Source organism: Schistocerca nitens, chromosome 2, assembly GCF_023898315.1.
Source record: "Schistocerca nitens isolate TAMUIC-IGC-003100 chromosome 2, iqSchNite1.1, whole genome shotgun sequence".
Taxonomy (NCBI): Eukaryota; Metazoa; Arthropoda; class Insecta; order Orthoptera; family Acrididae; genus Schistocerca; species Schistocerca nitens.
Window position 1 is genome coordinate 823,692,013 of NC_064615.1, and position 22,679 is coordinate 823,714,691.

Sequence of the window (22,679 nt, forward strand, 5' to 3'; positions counted from 1 at the left end):
AAGAAGAAAGACAAATTACCTTAATCATAATTGGAATATCACCAAAATAAACATCTGACTCTATACTTGGTTTGCCAGCAACTGAACATATTACTCTGCCTATCATTCTCCCTCTGTAGGTATCCCCTCTCTGTCTACATTCAGTTGGAAATACTTCCAAGTTTTTTGCACCAACGACACCTTGTGGCACAAGAGGAGGAAGAATCTGTATATCCTATAAAGATAAAAACAAGTCATAAATAAATCTTACATATCAATGCGTATTTTTGCATTTATTGTACAATTTCAATTTAATTTCTTTTTTACTAACAAGTTTATCATTGTTGGAATAGCATGGCTTCAAGAAAAAGTTTAGTGTATCTCAAAATCTTAAGTTACATAAAAATCTCAAAATCTTAAGTTACATAAAAATCTCAAAATCTTAAGTTACATAAAATTAAACATATTGCTGATAAATTTTACGCTACAAGTAACTGTTCTGATCCAACATAAAAATTAAAAGAAACATTTTTTGGAAGAAATGTGTAATACAGCAGTTACTTCTGCTGAAATGTTTAATTTGGTGGTGTCGACAAACATTTTATTTTTTAAGTTAATGAGTAAACCATAATGATGAAGGAAATCAGCCCCCAATATACCTTTTGATACATCAACTACAATGAATGGCGATTCAAAACTGCATTTAAGTGCCAAAATCAATGGTTAATAGCTTGGAACCATGAGTTTTTGTCTCTAAACATTCAGCCACTGTTGTGTCTACTGTCTCTAGTTTTCCTGACAAGGTTGAACACATTTTTCAGGCTTACAGCGTGTGCCAAATTTAAAATGATTATAGCAGTATTTTCCTTTTTTATTTTATTTTGCTCTGCTTCTACTTCTATTTTATGATCTTTCCCTACTTGGTTTTCAAAGCATTTTAATCTCATTTTCCAATTCTTCAATTCTTAAGAGAAGATCTTGGACTGACATGGATGACGATGTTGATGGAATGGACTGAACTGATGCAATTTCAACCTCCTCAACAGAGTGCATTTCAATCATATGATCTGCCATTTAAGCAATCTTATTCACTGTTTTGTCAGATATCATACTCTGAATGCTACTAGAAAGTTTGTAAAGCCAAAGTGTTGTGTATGTGTGTTAGTGTGTGTGTGTGTGTGTGTGTGTGTGTGTGTGTTTGTTTGGATCTGATTGGTGCCCAACAGCGAAGTCGTCAGTACCCTTACACTTATGAAAACAAACGAATGTGGAGATGAACTAAAAAGTGTTGCACACGCATGCACTCAAAATGACCATACAGTCACTCTGTATCACATGTACTAAAACCAATTAGGAGGGAAAAGAGCTAAACAAGAAATTAAAACAAAGAGAAAACAAAACACAGAAGAACTAAAAGAAAAAACACAGGGAAATGTGACTGGCTGACCACTTACAAAAATCTAGGGTGAGCCAGCCACCCTTTGACAAATTAAGAACATCTCCCTAAAATCTTGTTAAAAATGTTGGACAATTCACAAAACTTTGAAACCCTAACCACATTCATTTGATCATTACATAAAATAGATGGCAGATCCTCTGGTAAATCCACCACAGTCCACTGGTCGGCAAATGAAGTGCAGTCCAATAAAATGTGGTGCACTGTGATCTGCGCGCCACAAGCACCACACATTGGAGAATCCATGTCATAGGACTGCTGCCTATGCGAAGATGAGTAAGAAGGACTCGTCTTGGCGACTTGGCTGGAAGTACTCCACGGCCGAGTTGTGGGCTCGATGACACGGAGCTTGTTATCGGTCACTGCCAGCCACTCATCTTCCCATTGACATACGACATGTAATAGCTTGCAGAGGGATAGCATGCTGAAATACCAGAGGATCACAACACACCTCCTTGGCTGCTCAATCCGCCCTTTCATTCCGCGCAATTCCAATGTGCCCAGGTACCCAGCAGAAAGACATCTCCTGCCCCAGTCGTTGTAGCTGTACAAGGACATCCTGGATATTCTGGGTTACTGTATCTGCTGGGTACAAACGTTGGAGAGAGTAATGCAAAACTGGGAAAACATCTCATCTGCTCCAGTGCTTGCAAGATCACATATAATTCTGCGTCGAAGATGGTAAATTCTGGAGACAGTCTGACTTCGATGACACCATCCGGGAAAACGACAGAGCAACCGACAGAGTCCCCCTGCTTAGACCCATCTGTAAAAACAGCTACTTGGTTGTGGTACTCCGATAAAACACCAGAGAATATTGCATTAAAAACAGAAACAGTAGTGCTATCTCTCCTACACTGTACCAAATCTAAAATCACTCTGGGGCCTCTCCAGTAACCATGGCAGCAGATGGTTAAAACCCTGGATTTGGGGTCGTACAGGCTCCACATCAAGTGACTCCAGCACACGCTGCACGCAGATCCCAAATGGTGTCGTGGCTCATGGGCGGTTGGAAAACAGGCGTTCCAGAGGTGGACGAACAACAGTATGGTGTGCAAGTGAAGTTGGAGCTGCAAGGAATTTACACGCCCGATGCACCATGAGGAACTAGTGCCAGGTGGTAAGTGGCGGTTGCACCACCTCAGCACAGGTACTGGGTGTGGGACTGGTCTGATAAGCACCCATCACCAGCCGAATCCCCTCACGATGGACAGCGTCAATGATCTGCAAGTAAGAGGGCCTTGCTGACCCATACACCGTGTAACCATAGTCCAGCCGCAAACGCACAAAAGCCCAATAAAACTGAAGGAGAGACGCCCTGTCCTGTCCCTAAGAGCTGTGGCTGAGGCACTTGATGTTCAGTGCCTTCAGGGTTCTGGCTTTTAGGTCTCTCAGGTTTGGTGACCATGACAATTGGGAGTCAAAAATGAGGCTCCGAAACTGTACTGTGTCTCTAAAATGTAGGATGGTGTCCCTCATATTCAAGACAGGCAAATTAAAAAGATGACGTGGAAGATTAAAATGAACAAACACACACACTAATCTGCACCATTCTGCTGCTCAAATCAATCAGAGAGCGTGTCACCACCTTGGGTCCTAAAAAACTCCCGAGACAGGAAAGACCATATGAAGATGGGGAGGTGGGCACGAAAGCCCCATTGAATGCAGTTGTGTGAGAATACAGTGTCTCCAAGTAGTATCGTATGCCTTACTTATATCTAAGAATATGCTGATACAGTGATGCTTACGGAGGAAAGCCTGCTGAATAGCCACCTCTAGGAGGGTCACATTGTTGACAGTGGACTGACATCTTCGGAATCCACACTGAGAGAGGCTAAGGAGTTGCCTGGTCTCTAACAACCAGACCAGGCGATGGTAAAAAAATTCGCTCCAGGGTCTTTCCTACACAGCTTGTTGAGGCGATACTTCAGTAACTACTGGGACACATGCAGCCCTTACTGGTTTGAGGAGAGGGATCAGAATGGCCTCCCTCCAGAAATTGGGGAAGTTGCCTGTCTGCCATATTAGATTAAAACATTTGAGGAGGAGTTCCCTTTGATGCCTCTGGCAAATGTCAAAGCATGCATTACCAGATTTGGTCGTGACCGGGTGCAGTGTCATGAATCTCAGTCAGTGCCGATTCAAGCTCACATGTGGAGAATGGAGTTGTAGGCCTCAACAGGTCCATTTACTAATAACATTTTACATATTTTTTGAACACAGTAAGCGAGAAAGTAAAGTTAAAAAATTATGTGAACATTTTGGTACAATTACTTTGCAAATTTCATTGTCTAGCCGATCACATCAGTATCACCAATTTGTTGCTCTTTACATTCACTAAGGACTCAATTTAGCTAGATTTTTCAATTTATTTTATTTTCTTATTGCACACGACAAGAAACTTTAATTACAATCACGATGGAATAAAAAACAACTTTTTTTGTTTTATTCCAAAGAATAATAATATTATTATGCCAACATTATTACGGCAAACACATTAAAAATACGAATAGTAATTTACCATATTCCCACAGTTTCCTTGGCCACACTTGCAACATGGACTACACTGTTCCCATTTTGATGGAACACTTTCTCTGGGTTTTGCAGCTCAGTTGCAAAGCTTTCCTTTTCACAAATAGCACATGCTCTAAGGGCTAGAGCACTTAGAATCATATGCACTGTGGAAGATGGTGGCAGCCTGATGCACACAGGTATAGGTTAGTGTAGGACTTCTTCCTATAAATTGCATGGCCTAGAGAATCATCAGCCTCCTTTACTAGGATACCCATAATGCTTCATTTTTTTCTATCTCCTCCTAAACCACTGAAACGATTTCAAACAAATTTTGTAACACTCTACTTATAGTCTGAGAAGAAGCACTGCATGGGTAAGAACCACCTGGGAGTATGGGGTAGGGCTTGGCAAATCTCTGACATCTATGTTGCCCTGCTTGATAGACATGGTGTATGGGTTGCATCAGAATATATTCCAAGACCTATTTGTGACCTTAAGCACAACTGAAAAGAGAGAGGAGGACGAGGATATGGGTAGTGAGAGGGTGGAGAACAAGGTGAAAGAAAGGTATGGGAGGAGGAGATGGACAGAAAGAGGGGTTTATATCTAAACCACCTCACTGCATTTTACACATATGGTAATGGGTGCTTGTTCCAGGAGTTTTACTGATCGCACACACCAGGAGCACTTCTGTGAAAAGCAATGTAAAATCAAAGTTCACAACCCACTCATCCTTCTATAGTCATGTCCCTCAAGCAATGTCACAATATCTGCCAAATTCTTTACATGGTGATCGCAGTATTCCACAGGCAATTTTCGAAATATAACTGGATTCTTTTTTTTATGGTTTTAGGGCGCAAAACTACTATGGTCATTAGCGCCCGGTCTGTGATTTAGGAGAAGGTAAAAAACGAAACTGGAAACCAGCAGCAATGGAAGCGAAACTCAAAAAAGTGGGGAAACTAAAAACAGGGTAAAATAGGAACACTCAAGTAAAAGGTGTCTCACCATCCACAGTTGAGAGCAGTGGGGACGGAGTGGGTGAGGATCACCACTTAAAAGATGTCGATGGCTAAAAAGACAGTGCCCTATCCGGAGTCTAGTTAAAATTACCTCCTCCCAACAATGACTTCAGGAAGAAGAGGTCCAAGCACAGGGAAGAGCTTTCATGTCCCGCAATTTATTATTCGGAAGTGTCGACCAATGTGCGTGCCATAAAAGAGCAACACAACATAAAACACTCCGTAGATCGGCGAAGGGAATCGTGTGAATAGCAGGCTGAAGAAGAGAGACTGCAGCCTTGGCCGCTATATCGGCCGCCTCATTTCCACAGATACCAACACATCCTGGGATCCACAGGAACACCACAGAGATGCCCCCCAAGTGGAGCAAGTGGAGGCAGTCCTGAATCCGGTGGACCAGAGGGTGGTCAGGGTAGAGAGCTTCGAGGCTGAGGAGAGAGATGAGCGGATCTGAGCAGATAACATACTGTATCCACTGATGGCGATGGATGTATTGGACAGTCTGGAGAACAGCGTAAAACTCCGCAGTAAAAACCGAACACTGGTCGGGAAGCCGAAATTGATTTGAGATGTTGCCAACAATATAGGCACTCCCAACACCATACGATGTTTTTGAGCCATCAGTGTAAATAAATGTGGCATCCTTTTGTGCGCATAGAGCAGCAAATGCCCAATGATAAACGAGAGAAGGGGTACCATCCTTGGGAAACTGACAAAGGTCACAGAGCAGGCAGGTCCAGGGCCGGAGCCAAGGCAGTGCTGTACCCCAAGTTGTCAAGAAAGTCTTAGGAAAGTGGAAGGAAAGAGAATGTAGCAGTTGACGGAAGCAGAATCCCGGTGGTAGTAGGGAGGAAGGTTGGCCTGCATACCCTAAATCCAAGGAGGTGTTGAAAAAAATATCATGGGCCGGATTAGCAGGCATGGAAGACAGATGGCTAGCATAATGACTCAGGAGGACAGCTCGCCGATTGGACAGTGGAGGTTCAGCAGTCTCAGCATAAAGGCTTTCCACAGGGCTGATGTAAAAAGCTCCAGACACTAAACGTAATCCACAGTGGTGGACAGAGTCAAGATGCCGAAGAATAGACGGCCGAGCAGAGGAGTAAACTATGCTTCCATAGTCCAATTTCAAGAGCACTAGGGTGCGATAGAGGCGGAGAAGGACCACTCGGTCCACTTCCCAGGAGGTACCATTCAGGACACGGAGGGTGTTGAGGGATCGCAGAAAGCGAGCCGAAAGATAGGGAACGTGGGAGGACCAGCACAGTTTTCTGTCAAACATAAGACCCAAGAATTTAGCAACGTCCGTGAACTGAAGGTTGACAGGGCCTAGATGTAAGGAAGGCCGAAGAAACTTCGTACGACGCCAAAAATTAACACAAATGGTCTTACTGGGAGAAAAGCAGAAGCCGGTTTCGATGCTCCAAGAGTGGAGGCGATCGAGACATCCTTGAAGATGTCATTCAAGAAGGCTGTTCCGTTGAGAGCTGTAGTAGATCGCAAAATCGTCCACAAAGAGGGAGCCCGAGACATCAGGAAGGAGACAATCCATAATTGGATTTATGGCAATGGCAAACAGTACAACACTTAGCAGGGAGCCCTGAGGTACCCCGTTTTCTTGGGAGAAATTACGGGAGAAAGTAGTGTTCACCTGCACTTTAAATGTGCGCTCTGCCATAAATTCATGAAGAAAAAGGGGCAGCCAACCTCGAAAGCCCCAAGAGAACAGCGTGCGGAGGATGCCTGTCCTCCAACAGGTATTGTATGCTCTCTCCAGATCAAAAAATATTGCTACTGTTTGGCGTTTCCTGAGAAAATTGTTCGTGACAGATATGGAGAGAGCAACAAGATGGTCAACTGCAGAACGATGCTTTCAGAAACTGCATTGGGCAGGTGTTAGAAGACTTCAGGACTCCAGCCACCAGGCTAAACGGCAATTCACCATACGTTCCAAAACCTTACATACACTACTCATGAGAGAAATGGGGCGATAGCTAGAGGGGAGATGTTTGTCCTTTCCAGGTATCGGAACAGGAATGACAATAGCTTCCCGCCATCTTCTGGGAAAAGTACTGTCGGTCCAAATTCGATTATAAAGGCAAAGGTGACGGTCATCGAATGTCGCTAGAGATGAAAAAAGTGTCCAATCAGCTTGGGCAAACTTCCAGCATCTCGGGCGCATATATGGCAGTTGTGGCTGCAATCTAAGGACACATGGAAAGTGGTCACTCGAGTGTGTATCAGCAAGAGCGAACCATTCGAAGTGCCGAGCTATCGGAACAGTACCGACCAAAAGGTCCAAATGAGAGAAATTTGTCATGGAGGCAGTCAAAAATGTAGGGTCCCCAGTGTTGAGGCACACAAGATCATATGGTGGAAGACGTCTATCAATAGTGAGCCGTGTGGACAAGGATGCGGAGATCCCCAAAGCGGGTGGTGGGCATTGAAGTCCCCAACCAGCAAACAGGGGGGCGGAAGCTGACCAAGAAGATGAAGGAGATCAGCTCTTGCCATTGGTGTGGACAATGGAATGTATACAGTACAAAGGGAAAAGGTGTATCCAGAAAGGGAAAGACGGACAGCGACAGCTTGGAAGGTACTGTTTAAGGGGATTGGATCATAATGGAGAGTATCGTGGAGACGAATCATGAGTCCTCCACGTGCTGGAGTGCCTTCAACAGAGGGGAGATCAAATCGGACTGACTGAAAATGGGGGAAAACAAAGCAATCGTGGGGATGCAGCTTTGTTTCCTGAAGACAGAAGATGACCGGCGAGTAGGATAGTAAGAGGATCGACAATTCATCCCGATTGGTTCGAATGCCGCGGATATTCCAATGGATAATGGAATAGGATGGACAGAAAAGGGAAAAATGTGACCAAGGTTGACCTCAACTCAACGACTGCTCAGAGCCGGCGACCGACAGCGTGGAACGGCATTCAGCCAAAGGCAGAAGATCCTGATCCATAGGTTGTTAGGGAGCAGCTCCTGCCACCAGCGATCAGCCAGTTGATCGGCCGCCAGCAGTGCGCCTCGGCGACACAGACGACGGCCGAGGGCAGTTACCACCAGGTGGTGCTGTAGATGAGACACGTCGAGGCGGAGATGGAATGGAGAGGAACTGGGTTTCTTATTAACCTTCTTGGAAACAGGACGTTGAAACGAAGGTGGAATTAATGGTTGTGAAGTCGGGGTATGCAAAAAATCTTCACGAGTAGGCTCTTTTTGGAAGTCCGGGTGTCTGATTTTGGGGGTCAGGATTTAGCAGAACCCGATGAAGGGTGAGCCATAGAGTGAGCAGGTGAGAGTGGGGAGGTTGAACGGGCGACCTTTGCGCTGGCCGATCCGATGACCGTGGCACTAAAGGTGAGATCGCAAGTCTGCATGGCTGCCTCCTTTGTTGGCCGAGGAGAGGCAAGGACAGTGCTGTATTTACCTGCGTGAGGCACAGTGGGCTTTCGACTGGTGAATAACTTTCGAGCAGCAAAGGTCGACACCTTTTCCCTCACTCTGATTTCCTGAATGAGCCATTCGTCTTTAAAAATGGGGCAATCTCTAGAGGAAGCAGCGTGGTCACCCATACAGTTGATGCAACGAGGGGATGGAGGTGGACAAGCACCCTCATGGGCATCCTTGCCACACGTAACGCATTTGGCCAGATTGGAACATGACTGGCTGGTATGATTGAACCGCTGACACCGATAGCAAGGGGTGGAGGTGGACAAGCACCCTCACGGGCATCCTTGCCACACGTAACGCATTTGGCCGGATTGTAACATGACTGGCTGGTATGACTGAACCGCTGACACCGATAGCAACATGTAGGGTTTGGGATGTAAGGGCAAACGGAAATTATCTCACAGCCGGAAGTTGAACTCTGTCAAATGTCAACAAGACAGTATGGGTTGGAACGATGTTCTTGTCAACCCTTTTCATGACTATATGAACAGCCGTTACGCCCTGGTCAGACAGGTAGTTTTGAATTTCCTCATCGGACAATCTGTCGAGGGAGCGTGTATAAACGACCCCACGTGATGAATTTAGAGTGCGGTGCGCTTCCACCCGGACAGGGAAGGTGTGTAGCAGTGAAGTACGCAGCAATTTTTGTGCCTGGAGGGCACTGACTAATTCTAACAACAAGGTGCCATTTCGTAAGCGGGAACAAGACTTTACAGGACCTGCAATTGCGTCAACACCTTTCTGAATAATGAAAGGGTTGACTGTGGAGAGGTCTTGACCTTCGTCCAACCGAGAAACAACAAGGAACTGTAGCAACGATGGAAGAATTGTCCATGGCTGAGACTCATTTAACTTTCACTTGAGAGCAGACATAGTAGATGACGAGGAAACCATTACAGAAGTATCCCCCATGATAACCGGCATCTCCGATGGCGCGCTCCTTCCTTGTGAGGGCCCTCTCTGAGGGCACTCCCGCCTTAGGTGATTGTTCACACCTCAGGTCACACCTCTCGAGAAACGGACGGAGCGACCAATCGGCAATTTTGGAAGATATCAGCTCGGGTAATCACCCCTCCCTGGGCCTGGCTGTTACCAGGGGGTACGTACGTGTCCTACCTGTCTACCCGCAGCGGGGAATTACGCGTTACCCCGTCACCGGCTACGCGTGGGAATGCATGGGTCGGCCTTCAGACACGCACAGGGAGGAAAAAAGAGAAAGGGAGGAACAAAGAAAAGAAAAGGAAAGGAAAGGAAAGGAAAGAAGAGAGTTCTCAAACACTGCAGCGGAGAAAATGGTAAAGAGAAGAGGTAAGGAAAAGAAAAGGACAAAGGAAGGACAGAAACTTGCCAGCAGAGAAAGCGAAGAAGAGAGACTGTTTTACAGTTTTGAGTGTCTGTCTCCGGACTTAGGCACTAAACATACTCCCAGAGGGGGAGAAAGGGAAGGGAAGAGGCAGTGGTGAGGGGGGGGGGAGGGGGGGGGAAGATGGGGGATGGGGAAGGATGTGGAAAAGGAAGGTATGCAGCCCGGAAAGGAAGGAGGGCCACACTAGCTAGGGGTCCCGTGCTCGCTACACATGTATCCACAAAAGAGTTGTGGATCCCCTGGGGGGGATATAACTAGATGTTTGGCTAGTCCGTATGTTAGCGAGTTAATGTTGTTGACTATTGGCCACAGAAGCACCTCTTTGTTGTTGATTTTGGATTTAAACACGAGGGCTGCCACCCCCGTCCATCTAGCTATGGGCACAAGAGTTCATCATGCTGACATGTGGGGTGGAGGGGGTGGGGGTGGAGCTGCATTTCCACTGTGTTCCCTCTGGGGCCCATACACAAGTGGAGGGAACAGCCACCACCACGTGTAAACATAGGCTGTATCTCAAAAGTTCACCAGAAGATGAGTATGACACATGTTGAAACATTGTGATATTTCAATACTGCCACCTCTCTAGAGCCCTGAAAGCTTCCCATCAAATCCAGCATTTGTTTCACAAGTTTGACATTAATCAAATTTAGTCGTCAGATCAAAGGAGCTGGTATAAACTGTAGCTAACTGGGGTGTTCTACACAAAGATAGTCCTACTTGGTTAGGTATGTAAGTAATTATTCCTGACACAAAGACAATGCCTTTATCTGGAAGTTTCTACTGAAGTGTTTGAATCATTCGCCACAAAATCAAGTCTCTTCATTAAAAAGGTAATTGTCAGGCTTATGGCTCAGCACTTCCTTCCACCTTGAAACTACTTGAAATAGTTCATCATTATGGGACGTGTATGGCTATCAGTGCCTTTTGCACTAGTCCCATTGACACACATACAGAATGACACCATTTCTTCATGAGCTGTGAGTTTGTATGTCTGTTAAGGGTAGGTGACAGATGAGTGAATGTTGAGTTTTAGTGTCTTGGGATTGGTTTTTTGGTGATGATGATGGTGCTAGAGAGAAGGTAGAGAACAAACCTGGTGCTGCCATGTGGGGTGCAGGTACTACTCTGATAGATAATTGACTGATTGATTGATTGATTGAGGGGGGTTATGGGACTAAACGGCGAGGTTATCAGTCCTGTTATTCAAAAATTACTAGCGTAAGATAAAGGTGTCCGCTAAAAGCAGGTTGATGCAGTCAGAGGGATCAAACTATACAGCAAGGAAGCTAAAAACAGATACAGTAGAAGGCATAAAAGGGTAGTGGTCATGGGTCACAGACCCAGAAAATGCGAAGAGAGGCCCAACCACAACCATCCTGCTCCTTCTCCAGGAGTAAAGGAAAATCATATTATTGAAAATAAAAACCACTTTCATATGGGAAACTGAGAACCAGTTCACCACCTGTGAATCATCCACTAATATTAAACACAAGGAATCTGGAAGGCTATACTTAGTATGAAGGAGCAAAAGAAGGGGACATCCCACAAATACATGGGATACCGCCAGTCCAGTTCCACAGCCACACTGTGGGGTTGGCTCGTTATGCAAGAGAAAACAATGGGTGAGCTGATATGACCGATGCGTAGACGGCGTAAGGCAGTGAACTCCTTCCGAGAGGAGTGGAAGGAAGAGTGCCAAACCGTAGCAGTCTCCTTGATTGTGCAGAGTTTATTATTGAGGGCAGTAGCTCACCAAATGTCATTCCACTTTTGAGCAAAGAGAGATTTGAAATGTATCCGTATATCCACACATGGAATCATGAAAGGGAATGGGGAGCAAGTATCTGCCTCTCTAAGCAAACGGTCAGCCAGCTCATTCCCTGGAATGCCCACTTGACTTGGACCCACAGAAAGACAACTGAGCAGATGGTACAGCCAAGGGCTGAGAGGTGGTCATGGACAGCAGAGACCAAAGGGTGATGAGAGTAGCATCAGTCTATAGTCTGCAGGTTGATCAGTGAGTTGGTACAAATTAAAACACTGTTGAGAGAGGCCTCAGTAACAAAATCAAGGGCCCTGTTAATGGCTAGCAGCTCTGCTGTGAACACACTACATAATCCTGGTAGTAAATAGTGTTCCATGCCAGTAGGAGACAGAAAAGTGTATCCCTTCTTATCTATCGTTTTAGAACAATCAGTGTAGAAGACGTTAGCACCCTGGAATTCTTCAAGGATGGAATGTTCAAGGCTCTGGAATATCATAGGAGCAACAGAGACTTTAGGACCCTGGAGTAGGTCTGTTCTAATCTATGGTCTAGGCACCATCCAAGGGGGAGGTGCAGGAGGAAATACACGGAGTACATTCCAGTGAGTTAAGATGGAGATCTCGACAGAGGGAAATGAGATGCATTCCAACCAGCAATCCCACCCAAGGATGGGTATCAGGAGGAAGAAATCTTTCATTTGTCATTTGCAAAGCAGACGGGTTACATGGGATAATCAGGGAATCTTTGAAAGGAGATAGCCTAAGACACCAGGAGCTGGTTCCATTGTACTTGTAGAGGGGGTCCACCTGCTTAGCTGAGTGGTAAAGTGTTCGCCTACCATGCAGACAGGTTGAAGATTTCCTCCACTCGTGGACTGGGTATTGTACTGCCATCACCATAATCGTTACCACCACCACCACCACCACCACCACCGTCATCATCATCATCATCTCATCATCGACACACAAGTGACCCAATGTGGCATCACCTGAAATAAGATTTGGACCCGGTGGCCAAACTTCCCCGTATGTGGCCTCCCGGCCATCAATGCCACACAATCATTTCATTTTTTGCAGGGGAGGGGGGAATCCCCACTTCCATGAGGAGACTATCAACGGGACTAGTGTAAAAGGCACTGATATCATACACACCACATAATGATGAACAGGGTCAAGTTGTCTAAGAGTGGAAGAAGCCGGTGAGCCATAAGCCTGACCACCATAATCTAGTCTGGACAAAACGAGAGCTTGGTAAAGATGGGGATGAGACACAGACTGCACCTAAAAATCTGTGGGCGAGGAGGCGGAGAGCATTAAGCTTTCGCATGCAGGCAGCCTTCAGGCGGCAAGTATGAGGCAACCAAGTTAGCTTTTTCTCAAAAATAAGACACAAGAAATGTGACTGTGCTACAAAATCTAGGTGCCTGTTCCCTAAATAAAGTTCTGGATCAGGGTGTACTGTGGATTGACGGCAGAAATGCATAACCACGTTTTGGAGGGAGAAAACTGGAAGCTATGGGAAAGGGCCCATCAGATGGCATCTTGGAGCATATGCTACTGAATAGTAGCTGCACCAGATGCAAAACTCGTCACCACTTAATGCTGCAGTAACCAGAGGTTAAAAATCAGTTGATGGCGTTGAGGAACAGAGTGACACTTAACACAGAACCCCATGGAATAGCTTTCTCCTGGATCCCAGGAGTACTGAGAGAAGTGCCAAATCTAACCCGGAAGAGCTGGTGGGGAAAAAAACTCAACGATAAAAATCAGAAGGGGGTAGTGAAAGCCCCAGCCTTGGAGGGTAACTAACCTGGCCTAAGTACAGGGATAAGTATGCTGTCTCGTCATTGCTAGGGAAAGACATCCATGAGCCATATGCAGCTGAAGACTGGCGGAGACAAGGGAATGATAAAATCACCGGAAAGTGATCACTGTCACAAAGATCATCATGGGTTGACCAGTGTAGTGAAGCCAAGAGAGCAGGGGACGAGATCGTGAGACTGATGGCAGAAAAGGTGCCATGAGTGACACTGAAGTGTGTAGGAGAACCGTCATTGAGGAAACAACACAAATCAAAGTCTGTAATAAGTTGATCACTTAGAAGACACCTACCTGTCCAAGTGACACTACCCCACAGGGGTTGATGTGCGTTGATGTTGCATCAATGTTGCCCCTGGGTAATGTCCAAGTGTTGGATCATACGGTTTTGGATGGAATCTACGCCGGGAGCCGAGTCATGTGAAGAGGTAAGAGCCTGCGAGAATTCTCATTCAGTGAAGGGCTTATTATAGGCTTCAGATTGCCTTTTCCTCAACTTCTTGTTTCTACCAGAGAAAAGTAGCAGGGTAGGAAGAGGACGCCAATGCTTTCGCAAAGTGTATTTTGAGGTGTTCTGCAAGGACCAGTGGATAAGTACACAGAGAACCCTGTAGAATATGACCCTGGACAGCTTACTGTCGCTGTCAGCCTATAAGGCTATCGAGCTTGAGTCCAAACCTGGCATGTGTTCCAATGGAGGAAACAAAGCACTCCCAGAATTCCTTTTTATTCTGCTTAATAAGGGAGCAAGCCTTAGCACAGACACACTTAATAGCAATCAGATTAGTATGTGAAAGGCGTTGTTTAAATCGTTGCAGTGCCCGTTCGCAATACTGGATAGCGACTGCTGCATTCTTGATCCACCGTGGTACCAGTCGATGATGAGGGGGCCTGCAGAAGATAGGGGGACACCAGTGCCAGCAGTGTGAAGAGGGAGGGAGGGACAGACAGAGAGAGAAAGTTACAGCTATGACGACATCATGATCACTGATCCTTGTCTCTATACTGACACTATCAATAAAGTCAGACCTTTCTGCGGTTTTGAGCTTTAAAATATTTCCACTGTGTTACATTCTGATTGGCATACAATATTGCTCATACTTACCACTAATTTCAAGGACACTCTGTCATCATTTGGAAGTGCAAATTGAGTTTCATCCATGTCCTCTAGAGCTTTATTTAGGCCTCTATCTAACATAAAATTGAAGGATTCCACGTGAGGTGCTCCAAGTGACTGTAAAAACTGAAACAAGAGGCAATGTGCATTTTGTTGAACATAAGATATAAGGATCAGTGACAAAGATGAGACTTATTAAAATCTAGTTCAGCAAAATTGAACTGTTCATGATAAAAGAATCTGAAATGAAAGAATGTAACTTATCACTCAAGAAATGCAATTTTTATTCATGTCTGTGGGGTCAAATTACAGATCATAATGATAAATAATGAAAAAGGAAGAAGTATAAGGTATGGGAACAAACAAACACACTTATAATAAATAACAGAAAAAAATGTAAGTAAACATGTAAAGGGCAAAGCAGCTTAGTTAGGACTAGTTTAGCATAAAAGGGGGCAATGTCAACTGCAATGGGAACTGCTGACAGCCTCTTCGAGGTTGCATGGGGTGAGGGGATCAGGACAGGAATATTCCACAGTTCAAAAAGTTTCAAGATTGGGTTAATAAAAAGCAGAGAAAAATTAAGACGATGGGTTTAATGCTTCAGGTGGTCCACTTAGTCTCCCCCAACCCCCATTTGAGTAAAAGACACAGAACATTCATACAAATCTGTGAAACTGTCATACAAGTTCTTCAATGGGATGTTATTCAAATTGCGTATCACAATGTGTCAATGCCTGATGTTATCAAAGTGTTGACCTTTTGTGTGAATTTCTGCATTTTGTGGTAAGTTTATGTTGATAACACACTGTCTCATCACATACGATGATTTTTTTCCAGAAAAGAACTCACTGCATTTTCCATTTAAGTCAAGTCGTGGTAGGTGTCCATACATTGTCATTTTTCTTCGGGAGTCAAGGTGTGCGGGACAAGCTTTGCACACAGTTTTCTCTTCTTCAAAACATTCTGGAGAATGTCTTGAATACTCAATTTCGAGATGTTGCTTCACTACAATTTGAAACAACAACACTGACACACTACTGCTGCATGTCCATTACTTAATACTGCCTGCTAACAACTGACTAGCCAAATGCACATCTGTTGTGTACAGCTGTCAGTTCAGGGGCAGGACCATAGTTACTGCTGTCACTAATATGCCAGGAATAAAACCAGTTTTGGAAATTTTTGAACAGTTGGTGTAGAGACCTCACCATGACTCCATGGATTAAACTGTACTAAGTATCCCCTTTTTAGGAGACTTGCTGTCAATCTTGTTTCAGTCTGCAGTTTGTTAAGAGATTTACAGACTTTGCAGTTTTTCAGACGGCCATGGCCTAGTTTTCTGATAGTTACATTCAGTGATTCTCTTTCAAAATTGAACACATCTTCACTGTAAGCCGAGTCTGGGGTTTGTCATTCTCAGTTGCCTTGAGAAAGCCATTTCTTGATTTTAGTTTTTGGGCAGCCAGTCAAATGCCATGTGGTAGGTGTTCTTTGGACATGAAGAATTTACTGAAAAATTTCAACTGAATTATACATAATAAGTTTTGGTGTACCACCCAGAAAAATCAGGTATGATCTGCGAATTTCATGCCTAATTAGTATCTGTTCATAGTTGTTTTACATAAACTTTGAGGATGTTGAAGTCGTAACATTACGGGCACTCAAACCGTAGTTTATTATTTCGTACTCAATGTAAACACTATGTGGTGAGCCACAGGAACTAGACTATACTTCTAGAACACTGCATAAAAAAGTTACAGCTGTTTCTCTTGGAAAATTCTATTAATGAATGACCACCATCATTCTGGTATCACATCCAAAGTCTCTGTTTGAAGAATAAATCTTTCCTTTTTGTTCTATATCTGTACTAAAACTTCCCATTGCCATCTTCATATGAGATTTGTTGTCACACATCAGTTTCAGTAACTCTTCATAATGCCTATAACATCCGCATACTAACATACTATAGCCTATACAATAGATCTAGTACTGTTTTGTGATTTACACATCTAAAGGAACTTTACATAAACAATTAGATTCATGAATTTATATTTCCCTAAATTTACGTCATATCAGAGGAAACTGAATTATCAGAATATTGTGCAGGAACGGGTAAATAACGATACAGCAGGCAACTTCATCACCACAACACTCCAGCTCAACTGATTTGATTTGGACACAGTTTGCAAAACATTTCAGACATTCGCCAAGTTCCCTACTCTCCAGACAAAGTTCTTAGCAACATCTGGTTGTGTCCAAATTTAAAGAGGTCAGAACCAGGAATAGACAACATTCCCTCTGATTTAGTGAGATCCTTGAGTGAACATACAACGGCAGAGATATACAAGACAGGTGAAATACCTTCAACTCCAAGAAGTGTCTAATAATTCCGATTCTAAAGACGGCAAGTGCTGACAGGTGCGAAAATGTGAAACATCACTTTAATAAGTCACGGTTGCAAAGTGCTATCACCAATTATTTACAGAAAAATGAAAAGACTGGTAGATGCCGTTCTCAAAGAAAATCATTTTTGTTGCCAGAGAAATGTAGGAACATGCGAGGCAAATCTGGTCCTATGACTTAAATTAGAATATAGGTTACAGGAATGCAAACCATGCGTATAGCATTTGTAGACCTAGAGAAAGCTTTTAACAATGCTGACTGCAATACAATTTACAAAATTTTGAAGGAAACAGGGATAAAATGTTATCCACAGAAACCTGACTGCAGTTGTACGAGTCTACAGACATGAAAGACAGACAGCAATCAAAAGGGAGTGAGGCAACATTGTAGGGCTATCCTCCACCAATATTATTCAGTCCATACGATGAATAAGCAATACAGGAAACCAATCAGAAATTTGAAAATGGAAATAAAGTTCAGGGAGAAGACCTAAAAGCTTTTGGATTAGCTGCTAACATTGTGATTGTGTCAGAGGACAAAGGAATTGGAAGAGCAGCTGCACAAGAATCGATAGAGTCTTGAGTGAAATATGGGATCAAGAGCAATGTCCGATGCAAGTCATTGGCTTTGGCTGGTGAAGTAATGTATGGCTGCTGTGATGTCACTTCTTGGTGCATAAATTCAGTTTTGTTGTTAGCTGGTGAATCCAATGCATATGAAAGCATAAAAAACTAGTTTGGTGACAGATTGATCTGTAGCTTTGCCCAAGGTCTAGGTTCGGTTGAAATGTGTCAGTCTGGTTGGGAGTTTGCAAATGTGATATTAAAATCTCCTGGTTGTGGTGACAGACATCACATTGTTTACGGCATTTGCTGCCTGCTTCCTGTGTCACCGATTACAGCTGACACTCGTATCAAACATTCCTCTGTACCTGAAATATGGGCAATAAACAGCTGCGACAAGAAAATAAATAAGCTATTGAAATTTGGTGCTGTAAAAGAATGCCGGAAACTAGACGGATAGATCGAGTACCTAAGGAAAAGCTACGGAATCAAATGGAGTGTAAAATAATTTAATGGCAAAGTTTGAATTAAAAGAAAGGATCAGTTGGTAGGACACATCCTGAAGCATCAAGGAATTGTTCACATTTCATAATGTGAAGAAAGAGAAGGGGGCGGTGGGTGGAGATACTCTATAGGGAGACACAGGATGGAGTACAGCAAACAAGTTAAAGTGGATGTATGTTTCAGTAGTTACGCAGACAGGAAGAGCTAGGAAAGGTAACACCTATAATGGAAACTGTATCAATGGTGTATGGTTCTCCTGGTCAACAAAGACAGGATTGGCCGATGCCTGATGACTGACCTAAGAGTGTGGAGGTGGCCATGTGCCCAACACACAACTTTGGCTTCCACTTTCAGGTGTTCATCTAGAAGGTGGGACAGTCATATTTTGAGGCAGTACCAGTAACATTTATGGGTGTTTGGCACCTGTCACAGCTACCAAGGGTCATTTAACGAAAACGCAGTATCAGGACAGAATCCAAGAACTTATTTTGGTGATGGATTCATTTTTCTAGAGAACAAATGCATGAGCACACCTCGCCCACCTTGTCAAAACCTTCCTTCAGGAAGGAAGAATCAACCCAATGGAATAGTCTTCAATACCTGCTGTGCATGCTTGTGAATCAGATGAAATGTGCACTGTGTCATCGCAGGAACCCAACTCACACAATGGGCAACTTCCGGTGGAGGTGCCATTGAAAAGTGAGACAAGCTTGAGTAGCCATGTTTCAACAATCTTGTTAACAGTATGCACAAAAGATCAATGCACCTTACAATGCAAGGGGTGGTGCAATACTATACTGAAAGTTATCTCGCGGCAGATTTTGATTTCACCCACATGTGCACTTTCGAGACAACTGCCTTTATCTCAGTTATTGATTTGTTTTTATTTCACAGTACTGTAATTCTTTTTAGTTTCATTCCATTATCCATCTAAATTGAAGCCCACAGCTTTTGCTGATACACAGGCTCAGAATGTTTCTGAACAGTATATCTAGCTGCATTTCAGTCCTTCCAATTTGATGAAATTGTTCCTTGTCATGATTTGGAGACTTTTTTTGTCTCCACTTTTCTTTCTGTATTACACAGTGGAAGCTGATCGTATGGCCTTTACGTGTCGTTTCTTTAGATTTTGTTGAGGTTTGTCTGCTTTGCAAATGCAATAAGTGCCTGTGTCAATGTTAAGCTATTTTCTTTTATGGCAGTCTTAATGTAGTTTAGTACAATACCTATTATCCAGAACATGAAGCTCAGTGAGACAATAATGCTATCATCTGAGTCCTACAATTATTCCACCACAGCAGAGAAGGAAGAAGTTACCGTAAAATTCCAACTAAAACACATCTTATTGACAAGTGGAACACAGGGATGTTTGCTGTCCATTCGGCATCTCAAAACAGAAAAGTTTTGTGCAATTAAACGGCCAGTATTTCCAATTAGGGCTGTAACAGTGTTTAACATAAACAACAAATTTACAAGAGTTGTAATGAATAATGGCTCAGTGAACGAACATAGGCAGTAAAGAATGCATATTGAGAGATTTGACATGACGTATGTTGTTCACCCTCTGCATATACTCAATAGTCTAGCACTCAGCGACCAAAACCAAACATTCAGCAATATATATTGAGACCTATAGTTTACATTATTAAATAATTGTGAATCACAAAACCAGCGATCATTTCATGGAGTACAGCACACTTGAATAAAAATGTATTTTTTCAGCAACGGCTGTTTATGAAATCCGTTCACTGCATACCTCATTTTGCTTTTCGGCTAGTTCTCCGAAACCTGACGTTAGATTCTTCAGAGTTGGCTGTGTGACGCTGTTTAAAGAAGGTACGGCCATTATTTCTTATCATGAGTTTGTTTCGGGGTCTAAAGATGAATTTCCTTAGTCAACTCTCTCTACTACGACAGGTAAACAATAAACATGCTTCCAGCCCACATGAGCATACCCGCATCAAACATTGCGCGCCGCATGTTATTGTTTTATTTTCCGCGAATTAGCTCTTTGGCAATCCAAAGCTATTCGTAAGTAGAAATAAAACGTAAAGTCGTAAAGTAGCAACCTCGTGATATAAAATGAGAAAGAAGAGGAACGTGAAATCAAACGATTAAATTACAGCCCCATACTGTGGTACAGTACCAAATCTCGAAATGGAACAACCTCTTATAATTTCATTAATTGTAAGTCTGAAAGTTTCCTTAGAGTAAAAAATGTTTTGTGATGAACATGTTGGCAGAAAGTAACCGGCTTGCGTTCGACGAAGAACATTGTGTGTACTACTGTAAATGTAAAATAAAAACTCTCATTCGTGTTCGAAATCAAAGTTACCTGCAGTACAAATTAATAAACATGAAGCAGCGAATGTTCAACTGCCAAACCATCTCCCATTTCCTGTAAAACATTTTATGTACATGCTATTCAGGAGAGGGATCTTAATTTATCTATTTCCTTTCGCTAGTGGTAGATGGCAATCGAAAAAAAGAAAAAGAAATTCAACGTGAACGGTGCAACTACAGCTTCATTGCCCGCCCTTGCAGATGTTCCTCCAAATTATGACGGCTATGTAATGTAACGTTGTAGAGGCACTGTAGGGTCAATTTAACCAATATGTGCGTTCATGCTCAGTGTGAGATCCATGGCAAACATAAATCCGTTTTACCCACAATTAAAATTCTTTATTGATTAAAACTGCAGACATAACATAGCAGTATGGCACTGTTAACTAACAGGACTAGTGTTCAAGGGAGGGCAATGCAGATCCCATTCCAGAGAAACACACCAAACGCCATTAATTATTTATTGGATGTATTTCAGTCTATGCCTTCCCCTACAGTTTTTACGACCTGTGTCAGTAATTGATATTATCTAATCTAATCTAGCATGGAACTTATTCATGACGCCTTAACACATGTTCAGTAATCCTGTTCTTCTAGTAAATGTTTTCTATGTATTTTTTTTTCCTTGTCCATTCTGTAGAGAACTAACTCATTTCTTAAAAATCAGCATAATTTTCATCATTTTGTAACATGCCATTTCAAGTCTTTGATTCTGTCATTTTCTAGTTTTCTCTCAGTCTATATTTAACTTGAACCATAGAATGCTGTGTTCCTGGAACATGTTCTCAGCTGCTGGCAAGAATAATCCAATCACTGAACTATTCAGAGCAATTCACTCTTTGCCCTCCCCTCTTATTCATAATGAATCTTACACTGTTGTAGCGTGTCAGTTTCTGCTGCTCATATTACCTGTACTGATCTGACTAGAAACGCTTATCTTCTTTTCACATCACTTCATTGGCTCCTGCTATATCTGTTCCTTTGCATTTTCATATTCAGATTTTCCTGTATTCTTACCAAACCTAGATTTCTGACTCATAGTATGTTACCGTTTCATCATGTCCCCCATGGCACCCCCATCCCAGAGATCTGAATTATGGATTAAACTGGCATTTTTTGCCTATGGAGAGGTGGTAATGGCACTTTTTCGATTACATGCTATGTTTCTTGTGAAGACACATCATGTTTCCATTGACTTTTGCATCCTCATGCTATTGATCATCACTGATTCTTCAGATGTTACAGACAGGTTTCCACTTCAAGGGCAAAAGGATATCCAGAAATTCTATCCGCCCTAAGACCATTGGCAGAACGTGGGTCGCTCATTATGCCAGAGGTCATTGGCTACCATTGCTGATAAATGTTATTCAAAATTTTAGCAGTGGCTCTCTGTGTGTGTGTGTGTGTGTGTGTGTGTGTGTGTGTGTGTGTGCGCGCGCGCGCACAGATATTATAAAAGACTGTAAAGAAAATTAAATGGAGATGGTCAGGGCATATAGCCATACATATGCATATTAGATGGTCCAAGGAAGCACTTTTGTAGGATTCACACTCAAGAGTAGCATAGAAGTTATAGTTGAAGACCAAAGTGCATGATATACTTCCAAATATGCTGTAATTCCCCCACCCCCACCCTCTCCCTCCCTCCCTCCCTCCCTCCCACCCTCCCACCCTCCCTCCCCCCCCTCCCACCTCCCCCCCCCCCCCATGGTTCAGAAACTACTGCTCAGAATTATTGTTGATACTGACACTGAATTTCTGTAGATATTGTCACATTAGCCAAAAAGTTGTTTTGTATTTATACACGTGCAATGTTTTTGGTCGAATATATGACTTGATATGTCATATAGGAATCTCTTAAGCAGTCTGGCCTGCAGTTTAATTGCATTTTTTTTCTTTTTGTCAGGTAATCAAAAACTAATTATCAGCTGGATTAATAGTGAAGTTTCAGTATTCCACCCATTACATGGGAACAAAGTTTTTTCGCGATGGCAGTTATATGTAAAATATTCTCGGTATTCTTGCCGCGTCACTTCTTGATAAAATCTCGAGCTTTCGATGATTACCTTCATCATCATCGTCAACTCCTAACGATGACGATGGAGGTAATCATTGAAAGCTCAAGATTTTATCCAGAACTGACGCGGCCCTCCTGACGATGACGATGGAGGTAATCATTGAAAGCTCTAGATTTTATCCAGAACTGACTCGGCCACCCATTACATGTTTATTTTATGGTTCTAAAAGGAATGAGAGAAGCAGTTGAGTAGCAAGTTGTGACAATACAAGGGAGGGGTAAAAGCCTTGTCTTACAAGGGTATTGCAGTTTTTATCCTTCTATATCGCAACAAAAATTTTAATAGGAATAA

At 43.1% G+C, this 22,679-nt stretch overlaps 2 protein-coding genes across 3 annotated transcripts in view; one reads left to right on the forward strand and one right to left on the reverse strand.

Moving 5' to 3' along the window:
- The window catches only part of LOC126237080 (DNA-directed RNA polymerase I subunit RPA2), a 213,062-nt gene extending 193,114 nt beyond the window's left edge, over nucleotides 1–19,948 (reverse strand). The window contains exons 1-3 of the mRNA XM_049946878.1: nucleotides 19,724–19,948; nucleotides 14,483–14,620; nucleotides 20–214 (exon numbers count right to left, since the gene is read on the reverse strand). Of these exons, the coding sequence (XP_049802835.1) occupies nucleotides 20–214; nucleotides 14,483–14,620; nucleotides 19,724–19,813 (423 nt within the window). The 5' untranslated portion in view covers nucleotides 19,814–19,948. The remainder of the gene's footprint in view (nucleotides 1–19; nucleotides 215–14,482; nucleotides 14,621–19,723) is intronic.
- Nucleotides 19,949–20,010: 62 nt separating this feature from the next.
- LOC126237081 (S-adenosylmethionine mitochondrial carrier protein homolog) overlaps nucleotides 20,011–22,679 on the forward strand; it is a 51,430-nt gene continuing 48,761 nt past the window's right edge. The window contains exon 1 of one of the 2 annotated variants that reach the window (XM_049946880.1): nucleotides 20,011–20,104. Coding sequence is in view for 1 of the 2 variants with exons in the window: in XM_049946879.1 (XP_049802836.1) it covers nucleotides 20,125–20,154 (30 nt within the window). In the remaining variant the exon portion in view is untranslated. Of the gene's footprint in view, nucleotides 20,155–22,679 lie in introns of both variants that reach the window. The other variant, XM_049946879.1, reaches the window with a different exon arrangement.